Source organism: Leptosomus discolor, chromosome 27 (assembly GCF_034619465.1).
Source record: "Leptosomus discolor isolate bLepDis1 chromosome 27, bLepDis1.hap2, whole genome shotgun sequence".
NCBI lineage: Eukaryota > Metazoa > Chordata > Aves > Leptosomiformes > Leptosomidae > Leptosomus > Leptosomus discolor.
This window is the reverse complement of record NC_141417.1, coordinates 929449-939766: the sequence shown is the minus strand read 5'-3', so window position 1 is coordinate 939766 and position 10318 is coordinate 929449. Positions and strand designations below refer to the sequence as shown.

At 72.3% G+C, this 10318-nt stretch overlaps 1 protein-coding gene across 1 annotated transcript; it reads left to right on the top strand.

Moving 5' to 3' along the window:
• Positions 1–955: 955 nt before the first annotated feature.
• Positions 956–4962, top strand: TAMALIN (trafficking regulator and scaffold protein tamalin). The gene is made up of 8 exons (XM_086478647.1): positions 956–1093; positions 2716–2765; positions 3201–3255; positions 3662–3764; positions 3863–3956; positions 4030–4096; positions 4184–4250; positions 4343–4962. Exons 1-8 carry the CDS (start codon positions 956–958, stop codon positions 4762–4764), a joined length of 996 nt encoding a protein of 331 aa, XP_086334773.1. The 3' UTR covers positions 4765–4962.
• Positions 4963–10318: the final 5356 nt, after the last annotated feature.

Below are 10318 nucleotides of genomic sequence, written 5' to 3'. Positions count from 1 at the left end.
GGGACGTTCTTCTTTGCTCCCTGATAAAGGGTTGTGGTTTGGTGCCCTGGGATGGGTGGTGGGCACAATCCCATCCTTTCCCAAGCACTTCCAAAGCCGGAGAAGCTCAGCCCTGGGAGCAAGCTTGCCTCCTGGTAACCCCTGGACAGCCCGTGGGCGGGTGGCTCGGGTGTAACGCCAGCGGGATTGTTACAAACTGGGTTTTTTTTGGCAAATTTTAAATAAACATCTAGGCAAAACCCTCCGTTCCAGCTGGAAAATTCCTGCTGCCTCCCTGTGCAGCACGGCAAGGGGCTGCCCGGAGCCGTAGGCCATGTCCGCAGCAGACACCGCGTCTGCCTCCGGGAATTGTTCTGTCCTCCGTGTCCGGGTCCTCAGCGTGGGCAAAGCCCTGGCAGGAACGGTTTGAATCCTCCACGCGGGAAGCACGGCCCGAGGCTCCCGCTGCCCCCTGCCTCCCGCTTCTGCCCGCGGTTAAACCCCCAAGGGGGGTGTCCTGCGGGTGCTCGGCAGCTCCGTCAAACCCATCGCTCCTGCGCTGGGGAAATCCACCCGGTTTCTCCCATTTTCAGCCCCAAGATGGTTCCTGGGGCGATGCAGCCCCTCCTTGACACCCCGCGCCACCACCCCTGACCCCTCACCGCCCCGCAGCACCCTCCCCTGCACCCCCGGCCCCCCACGCTCCCTCTTGCCCCCCAGCATCATCCCCACCCCACCCGCCCCTCCCTGCTGGACCCCCTCGGGGGTCCCTGCGCTGCAACCTGGGGCGATGAGGGGCGGGGCTTATCGCCACGTGGGCGTGGCCTGGCGCCACACCGGGCGTGGTTTAGAGCCTAACGGGGCGGGGTTAGGGGCAGAAAGGGGCGTGTTCTCGCCGGAGCGGGGGGGCGTGTCGGGAGCTGGCCCCGCCCCCCGCGGGCTGATATAGCGGCGCTGGGGGCGGCGCGGCCCGGCCATGACCCTGCGGCGGCTGCGGCGGCTCCGGCCGAAGGAGGAGGATGCGGCGGCGGCGGCGGCCCCGGAGCGCCCCGGCCCCGCCGACGTCTACCGGGCACTGGCGGCGGCCGGCGGCACCCTGCCCCGGGTGCGCAAGGTAGGGCTGCCGGCAGCCCCGGGCGCGGGGAGGGCGGGGGGAGCCTCCCCCGGTGCCCGCGGTTTTGTGCACCGGGAGGGGGGGGGGGGGGGCCGGGGGGGACCCAGCGCTGCGACGGGGCAACGGGGTTTGGGGACGGGGGGACCGGGGGTGCGGCGTGTCCCTGTCCCACGCGGCTACTGGTGCGTGCGTCCCGCGGAGCTGCCCCTCCTGAGTTCTTGTCCTGCCCCAGTGTTGTCCCCCCCTCTCCGTGTCCCCGTCCTGCCCTGCTGTCCCGGTCCCGCCCTGGTGACAACCTCCCTCCAGCCTCTTGTCCTGCCGCAGCATCTCCCCACCCTCGTCCCATCCTGCCCCAGCATCTTCCCAGTGTCCCCATCCCGCTCCAGTGTTGTCCCCCAAGCGTCACGTCCTGTCCCAATTCCTCCCCATGTCCTGCCCCAGTATATTCCCTGTGCCCCGACCCCGCGCCAGTGTCCCCCCTCCCAAGCCCTGGGACGCAGGGACAGGCCCCCACCCCAGTGTACATGGCCGTGTCACTGGGACAGGCGTGTCCCCATGGCCCCTGGGCTCTGCCCCACGGGGAGGGCAGGGGGACGGAGCACCCCAGGGTCTGGTTCGGTGGGACGCTTGACTATCCGCCACCGCGCCCCTGGGAAAGCCCCTCTCTGGTGGCGCTGGGGCTGTCACCGCCCTGACGCTCCCCCCCTGGCCCCGTGGCGCTTCCTGAGTGTCGGGGGGAAGCGAGAGCGGAGCCGACATCCGGAGCAGAAGTTGCTCTCGCGGCCGCGCTGGCGCAGGCCCGGTCACGTGCGGTGGCCTGGCTCCCGCTCCCCGGCCCAGGCCGCTGCCAGAGACGTCCCCGAGGGGGCTGGGGTGTCCCGCGTCCCCTCCCTGTCACTGGGGTGACGTGGGGGCCCGGTGTGTGATGGGCAGCAAATTTTCCCTGTGGCGAACGCACCCGATTCTGGTGTTTTTTCACTTAAAACGCCTGCGGATGCGTTCGAGGCGGCCAGCCGCAGGGCTGGTGGCACCTGGCCGCCACCAAGACGGGTCACATGCCGCTCTCGAGGCACAGCTCGTGGTGACACCGGGCGCGCTGTGCCGGGGCTGCCAAAACCCAGTGGCCGCGGAGGGGCATTTGGGGACAGCCCTGTCACCTCCTGCCCCGCGGCGAGGGTCCTGCCATGCCCGGCCGGTCCCTCCGCCCGCCCACGCCTCCGCACCCTCCACAACAGGGACATTGTCTGGGCCGGGGCGGGGGGGGGGGGATTTTGCATGAAAAAACCCGACTTTGTGACCACAACAGGGCCCCTCTGTGCCCGGGGCCCCCCCGGACCGCGGCGTGGGGTGGGGTGCGGCGCGGGCTGACGTCAAAGCGTGGGGCGAGCGCGGAGCAGATGTGAGGGTGGCTTTGAGCACCGATAAAAGCGTCGTTATGCCCAGCCAGCCCGGGGGGGGCTGGGTGCACCCGGGTGCTGGTTCGGTGCCGGCTTGGCACGGTGCTCCCCGGGGGTTCGGTGCTGTCCTGCTGGGGCACCCTGTTTCGGCTGTCCCCAGAGGGGGTGGCAGGAGGACGTACCCTGGGATGGTGTCCCCCGCTGATGGCTCTCCCTCTGCCGCAGGGCGCGGGGTTCAGGTGGGCGTCCCCGAGCCAGTCCCCGGAGGAGCACAGGTAGGGACGGGGGTCTGGGCCCCGCTGACAGGGGGGACACGCAGGAGCGGGACTGGGGTCCGTCCCGCAGGACACTGCTCCCCTCTCTGCTCCAGACACCCCATGGGGGCTGGAAATGCGGGTGATTTTATGGGGGATCCTGGGGTGGGTGAGAGCAACGATGGGGTCACAGCTCCTTGGGGGGCCCTGACACCCCTGGACCCTACGGGGACCCTGCCTGTGTCCCACGGGACAGGCTGCGGGGCTCTGGCCAAGGCCAACTCGGGAGGGTCTCATCCCAGGGAGGGGGGCCTTGTCCTTGGGGTCCTGCCCAGCGCAGAGAAAACCCAAACCCCAAAGCAGAGTTTCATTAGAGAAGTGCCAAGGTCTCGGCAGGCGAGTCAGGGTGGGGGTTGCCGGGGGCTCTGCCTTGTCCCTTATCCCCATGTCCCCCAGGAGAGTGGTGACGCTGGAGAAGAAGGCAGAAGAGACCTTCGGCTTTGAGATCCAGGTGGGTGCCGTGCCATGCCGTGCCGTGCCGTGCCATGCCATGCCATGCCGTGCCAAGCCTCACTCCCCACCCTTCCAGCCAGCACCTTGCTTTGCATCGAGGGTATTTTTAAATTGTCTCTGAGCCAGGGGTTATTTTTAGCGGTGACAGAGCTGCCTGGTTACCGAAGCCTCCCCTGGCCGTGACAGTGGGGGCAGCCGGGGGGGGGGCCCTGCTTGGGGTGCACCCCCCAGCGGCAAGACACCCCCGCCCCGGGACCAGGACACTGCCCCCCATCGCCTGGCAGCAATTAAATGCTGCAATTGCTACCTCGTGGCTGCTTGGGAGGGGGAAGGGGGGGATTCAGGGGGTCCCTGGGCATTGGGGGTCCCTGTGCGCCTCACCAGCCCCCCCACCCCTGTTTCAGACCTACGGGCTGCACCACCAGGACAAGAACAGCGTGGAGATGTTCACCTTCGTGTGCCGGGTGCACGGCGGGAGCCCGGCCGAGGCGGCGGGACTCAAGGCCGGTGAGCACAGCCCGGGGGGGGGGGGGGGCCGGGCTGAGGGGGCCCCGGCAGTGGGGACCAGCATCCCTGAGCCCCGTTTCCCCCTGCCCCTGCTCCAGGGGACACGATCACGGGGGTGAACGGGCTCAATGTGGAGGGCGTGCGGCACCGTGAGATTGTGGAGATCATCAAGAGCTCAGGCAACATGCTCCGGTGAGCTGGGGGGGCTGCAGGGGGGGCCCCGGGTGGCCCCCAGTCCCCCACGCTGACGGCTGCTGCCCCACAGGCTCGACACGCTCTACGGGACGTCCATCCGGAGGGCTGAGCTGGAGGCCCGGCTGCAGTACCTGAAGGTGACTGGGGGGGGGTGAGGGAGGTGACTGGGGGAGGTTGGGGACCCCCCGTGGGGTCCTCACCCCCCCACCTCCCCTTCCCTGCAGCAAACGCTCTATGAGAAGTGGGGGGAGTACCGCTCGCTGATGGTGCAGGAGCAGCGGCTGGTGCGAGGTGAGTGGGGGCCGTCAGGGGTGTTAGGGGGACTGTGGGGCACCCCCCGGCCTCCCCCCCCCGCCCCGACCCCTCCCTGTGTCCCCCACCAGGCGTGGTGGCCAAGGACCCCAGTATCTACGACACGCTGGAGTCGATCCGCTGGTGCCTGCAGGGTGATGGGGGGCTGCCCGGGGGCTCCCCCCGCGCCAGCGGCAGCGACGACTCCCTCTACCAGACCTGCCTCTTCGCCTCCGCCGACTCGCTGGATGGGGACAAGGATGGGGACAAGGATGAGGACAGCGGGGGTCCCGCGCCCCCACCACCGCGACCCCGGCCCACCCTGGCCCGTAGCGCCAGCCTCAAGTGCGGCGGGGGGCCGGGGGCCGCGGGGCGGCTCTGGGCCCGGGCCGGGGACCCTGGGGAGGGGGCGGCTGCCCCCCGCAAGGGTCGGCACAGCAGCTTCCGCCAGCGGCTGCTCAAGTTCATCCCGGGACTGAACCGGGCGCTGGAGGAGGAGGAGAGCCACCTCTAGCCACCGCCGGCCCCCCTGGGCCTATTTATTTATTTATTGCAAGGGGCTGCGTGCCCCCCGCCCCCGGGGGCCGCTGGAAGGAGCTCGGCGTTGGCCCCGGGGGTCCCAGCTTGGCCACCCCCAAGGCCGTGGGGGTCACAGCACCGAGGGACAGACAGGGGGACCCTCCCCGAGGCAGCTCGCGAAACCACCGCTCATCTCAGGAATCGGTGCTCTCCTCACTGGGGGGCACGGGGTGGGGAGGGGTGGTCTGCATCCCCCCCCAGTTTGGGGGGGCCAGGGGGGTCCTGCCTTCCGCCACCCTGGGGGCTTTTGTACCGCGCCGGCGCGCTCATCACTCGCCAATACAGAGACTTTTTGCAGCGGCGTGTGGCTGTGACTGGGGGGGGGGACAGAGCCCCGTGGGGATGGGGACGGGACGGCTCGGGGGGTGCTGTGTCCCCCGGCAGAGCCCACCGGGCTGCAGCCCCCCCTCAGCCCCCCACGCTGCCTCCTTTGCCATCCCGCCTGCCGGCTGGGCTCCAGGCAGGAAGGCCTTGGGGTGACCGACGTCATCTCGGACCCTGCGTGGTCTCCCCGGGACCCTCCGTGCCCCCCACCCGCCGCAGTCCCCGGTGCCGTGGGTCGCATCCCGGTGCTGCGGGGCCCCGGCCAGGCCCTTCCTGCCCCGCTTCCTCCGGCAGCCGTCGGGAAACCGGTCACACCCCGAGGCCTTCCGCCTGCGGGGGCCGGGGTGCCCACGGGGAGCGGGATGGGCACGAGGGTCGCCCCCTGCTCCCTGCCCCATTGCCCCCCAGACCCACCAAAGCGGCACCCAGAGGCCTTGGGGGATGCAAAGCCCTCCCCCAGCTGCTGCAGCAAGCACCCAGGGGTGCACGGGGATTCCCTTGCACGAGGATTCCCTTGCATAAGGGTGGCCTTGCACAAGTGCTCTATGCAAGCACTGAGAGCCCCCAGCCCTCTGCCACAGGCTCTGTGCCTCAGTTTCCCTCTGGCTTGTGCTTGGCAAGGCCATTGCATGTTTGGGGAGCCCCAGAGGGCCCCAGCTCTGGGCTCCCACACCCCACAGCCAGGCCCTGGGGTGTCCGGCCATGGCTCAGCCCCCCAGGGGGGGTCTGCTGGAGATTTCGGGGGTAACCAGGTGGCACGCGGGGCTGCGTGTGCACAAGCGTGTGGGCCCACACGTGTGCGTGGGCCCCACCGGCTCCCCGCCGCTCTCCCGCCTTGTCCCCGTTCCAGGAGGGCTCCGCGCTTGGACATTTATGGTCTGGCTCCCAGGGCCGCTCTCGCAGCCCCGGCTGGCGGCGTCTGCCAGGGTCGGGGCACCCCGTCCCCATCACGGCCGTCACGGGACCCCCCCCGTGGCAGCTGCCACCCCACACGGAGCTTTTTTTAGCCCCATCCTGGGGCTGCGTGTGCCCGGCGCTGGGCACCGGGGTCACGCGTGGCACCGGCTAAACTGGGCAGTGCCGGTGGGGCCGAGGGTGTGGGGTACGGCCCGGGAACGCCCCGGAGCAGCCTGTCGTTACCGATAAATATAGGCCCGGGGCTGGGTGCCAGCCCTGGCTGTGGGCACCCTGCAATCACCACCGAGCCCGTGGGCACCCTGCAATCCCCCGACACCCACCGGGCCCCTGGGCACCCTGCAGTCCCCTGATGCCCACCCAGCCCCAACCACAGGGGTCCTGGGGCCAGCGGGAAGGGCTGGCTGGTGGCCACCGTGTCCCCGTGTCCTCACCAGGGGAGTCGGGGTGGATCTGGCACCCCGGTGCCGGTGCAAACCGGGGCTCCCCCCCACGCACCCCCGTGGCCTTGCCGGGGTGACCGGGCTTGGGTTTCCTCCCCCAGAGCCGGCCGGGCTCCGCGGCCTCTCCCGGGGTACAGCTAATCCCGGTGCGGGGGCCGCCGGCATCACCCTCCCGCCGCCGGCAGCGCCGCCACCGGCTTGGCCACCGAGCGGGGGGCGTGAGGGGGCTGCGGCCAGTGATCTCGCGGGCCTTGGGACCCCCCATCGGCCCCGGGACCCCCAACAGCTCCGGGACCCCCGGCCTGACCCTGTCCCGGGGTCTCCTGGCCGTACCCCCGCGGCTGGCACCGGCTGCTGCCGCGGCTGAGCCCCGATACCGGCCGTGGGGTGCGGAGACCCCCGGCAGGTCCCGGCTGAGCTCGGGGGGGATCCCCGTAGGGGCGGCCCCGGTGATGCCGCGGGATCCCGGGGACGTCAGCGGGCAGGTGTGACGTCACGGGGCCCCCGCCTGGGGGGGGGGCGACGCTCGGGGCCGCGCGGCGGCGGGAGCCGGGGCCGGAGCGAGGTAACGGGCGGCGGGAGGAGCCGGCGGCGGCGCCCGGCCCCGGCCCCTCACCCCCGGTACCCCGCGCCTCGCCGGGGCTCCCGGTGCCGGCCCCCCCCCCGCTCCCCTCCGGTGGGCTTCCCCTCTCGCCGCTGCTCGCGGGGGTCCCGTGAAGCCGGGCGGGGTCCCGGCCCCGGGGGTCCCGGTAGCTCTTCCCCGGGCCCCGCCGTGCCGCCCCGACGCCCCGGGGATGGGCCGGTGCCCGACTGCAACCCCCAGCGCGGACTGCGGCTCCCGGGGCACGGCGGCACCGGCCCCGAGGGCTACTCCGCTCCCCCGGTGGGGCCCTGCTGGGGGGGCTCTGCCGCTGCGGGAGGGCGTCGCTGGGGTGAATTAACGGGGGGGGGGCATTAACGGAGGGGCACCAACGGAGCTGCCAACTTGGGGGGGCACAGACCGGGCACGGCGGGACCGATCCACATACAACGTCGGTTCGCCCTCGGGAGCGGGTACCGGAGGGTATTGGGAGGGGGTACCGGGAGGGTACCGGGGGAGAGGGGGGTACCAGGGAGGGCCCCGCCCATCCCTCGCCCTCCCGCCGGCCCGGCCCGGCCCCGCACGGGCTGAGCTCATCTTTCCAGCCCGCGGGCGGTGTTCCCGGCGCTGGGCGCCCGCCAGCAGCCGCCGTTCTTTCCATCGCCCCGGCCAGGGTCTCCCCGCGGGGACCGGGCGGGGGCGAGACCCTGCATCCCGTGTCCGTCGTGTCACCCCCCCCCCGCACCCTGGCACCGAACGGGAGGAGACCGGGGGTACCGGCACCGGGGGCGCTGAGCACCGAAGATACCGGCTTGAATGGGCACTGGGCATAGCGGCACCGGGGATAGCAGCGCCGAGGGGGCACCGGGGACGAGGGCACCGGAGATACCGGCACCGAGGGGCACCGGGGATGGGGGTACCGGGGATAGCGGTACCGAGGAGGCACACGGATATGGGTAGCGGGGATGGAGGCACCGAGAGGGCACCGGGGACGAGGGCGCCAGAGATACCGGCACCGAGGGGGCACCGAGGATGTGGTTACCGGGGATGGGGGCACCGAGAGGGCAGCGGGGATAACGGCACCGGCGGCAGCGGCACGGAAAGGGCACCGGGGACGAGGGCACCGGAGATACCGGCACCGAGGGGGCACCGAGGATGTGGGTACCGGGGATGGGGGCACAGAAAGGCCACCGGGGCTAACGGCACCGGAGATTCCAGCATCGAGGGGACACCGGGGATGGAGGAACCGGGGGGTGTCAGCACGGGGTACCAGCAGCGAGGGGACACCGGGGATACCGGCACCGAAGGGGAACCGGGGATGGGAGCACCGAGGATGGGGGCACCGGGGGATACCAGTCCCGGGCCCAGCTGCCGCCCCTGCCCCTCCCGGGTCGCCGCTCATCCCAGTGCCGACACCGGGATCTCCCTCCCCGCTCCTGCCGTGTCCCCTTCCCCCCCCCCCCCCCCCCCTCCGGCGGCCCCGGGAGCCCCGGGGTGAGGGGTGGGGGGAGTGGGGGAGGCGGGGGGCGCCCGCGCTATTTTTAGCCGGGGCCGCGCGGGTATTTTTAGCGCGGGCGCCGCGGTTGCGTCAATGGAACCCCGCGTGCGTCACGGCCGCGCCCCCGCCGGAACCGCCCCCCCGCGCCTTCTACGGTGCCGCCGTGCGTCACGGGCCCGCGCGCCGCCCCGCGCGTCACCGAGCGCTTAAGAGAAAGTAGTGGCGGGGCCGGAGCCCGGCGGAGCCCGCGCAGCGGCGGCGGTGGCGGAGCGGGAACCGGAGCACCGCCGCGCCGGCAGCCGGGTACGGGCGGCAGCGGGGACCGGGCGGGGGATCACCGGGGGCGGGATGTCCCGGGGATGGGGGGTGTGCGCACGGGGAGGGGAGAGGGGTCGGGGGTCCCGGTGGCACCGGGGACTCAGAGCGGCGGGCGTCCTGCAAAGTGCGTGGGGTCGGGTGTCCCGGGTGGCACCGGAGGGGAGACGGGTCCGGTGTCCCGGGTGGCACCGGGGAGAACGGGATCGGGTGACCTGGGTCGACCCGGAGGGGAACCGCGTCGGGTGTCCCGGGTGGCAGCGGGGAGAACCGGATCTGGTGTCCCGGGTGCCAGCGGGGAGAACGGGATCAGGTGTCCCGGGTGGACCCGGAGGGGAGAACCGTATCGGTGTCCCGGGTGGCAGCGGGGAGAACCGTATTGGTGTCCCTGTAGCAGCAGGGGGAGAACCGGATCCGGTGTCCTGGGTGGCATCGGGGAGAACCGGATCGGGTGTCCCGGGAGCAGCGGGGACTCAGTGCGGTGGGCGTCCTGCAAAGTGCATGGGGTCGGGCGTCCCGGTGGTACCGGGGAGACTTGCGGCGTCCCGGTGGAAGGGACCGGGTGGTGTGCGCCGCGCGGGGCCGGCCCTTGGGGGGATACCCGGTAGCACCGGAGAGAGCCGGGGGTGAGGCGCACCGGGCGGGGCACGGCAGAGCAAGGGGTCCCGGGGAGAGCCCGACGCTGGGCTCCGGGAGGAGCCGTGCGGGACCGTGAGCCGTTTCTCGGGGCTGCCCCAGCCGGTCCTGGGACCCCACCGCCCACCGGGTCCGGCTGCAGCCAGGGAGAGCCCCGGCCCCGGGGGCGGCGCGGGGGGGCAGAGCCACCCCCAAAACCGGGCATCGCCCCGGGAGCCCCGAGTAGAGCCGCCGCAGAGCTGGAGCGGGCAGCACCGTGCGGGCAGGAGTGTGTGGGCAGCACCGGGGACATGGCGGTGCGGGTGGCACCGGGGACATTGCCAGGCAGGCAGCGCCGTGCGGGCGGCACCGGGGACATGGCGGTGCGGGTGGCACCGGGGACATTGCCATGCAGGCAGTGCTGTGCGGGCGGCACCGGGGACATGGCGGTGCGGGTGGCACCGGGGACATTGCCGTGCAGGCAGCGCTGTGCAGGCAAGCCCCCCGCTGCCCACACAAGCCTGGCAGCGGCTGCGTTTTGGCAAGGCACGGCAGCAGGTGCCGGCAGGAGGGTGGGCAGGGTTGCCAACCCCCCAACCCCCCCCTCCAGTGCTGCCGGCTGCTCTCGCCCACCCAGGGCCCGGTGCCAGGGGCTGCCACCAGCCCGCGCGGGCAGCAGCGGCCTCCGGGCCTGGGCACGGGCAGCTGCCTGCGCTCCCCGGCGAGGAATCTGCAATTACTGCCCAGGCCGTGGGCAGCGCGGGGGCCGCTGCGGGAATTTGCGCCTGGTCCCCCGGCG

What these genes read in the sequence shown, in the direction of transcription:
- TAMALIN (XM_086478647.1), top strand. Translation starts at nt 956, where the DNA reads ATGACCCTGCGGCGGCTGCGGCGGCTCCGGCCGAAGGAGGAGGATGCG. An exon ending in GGCGGCGGGACTCAAGGCCG is followed by an intron (nt 3,765 to 3,862) that starts GTGAGCACAGCC and finishes CCCCTGCTCCAG; the next exon opens with GGGACACGATCACGGGGGTG. An exon ending in CCCGGCTGCAGTACCTGAAG is followed by an intron (nt 4,097 to 4,183) that starts GTGACTGGGGGG and finishes CCTTCCCTGCAG; the next exon opens with CAAACGCTCTATGAGAAGTG.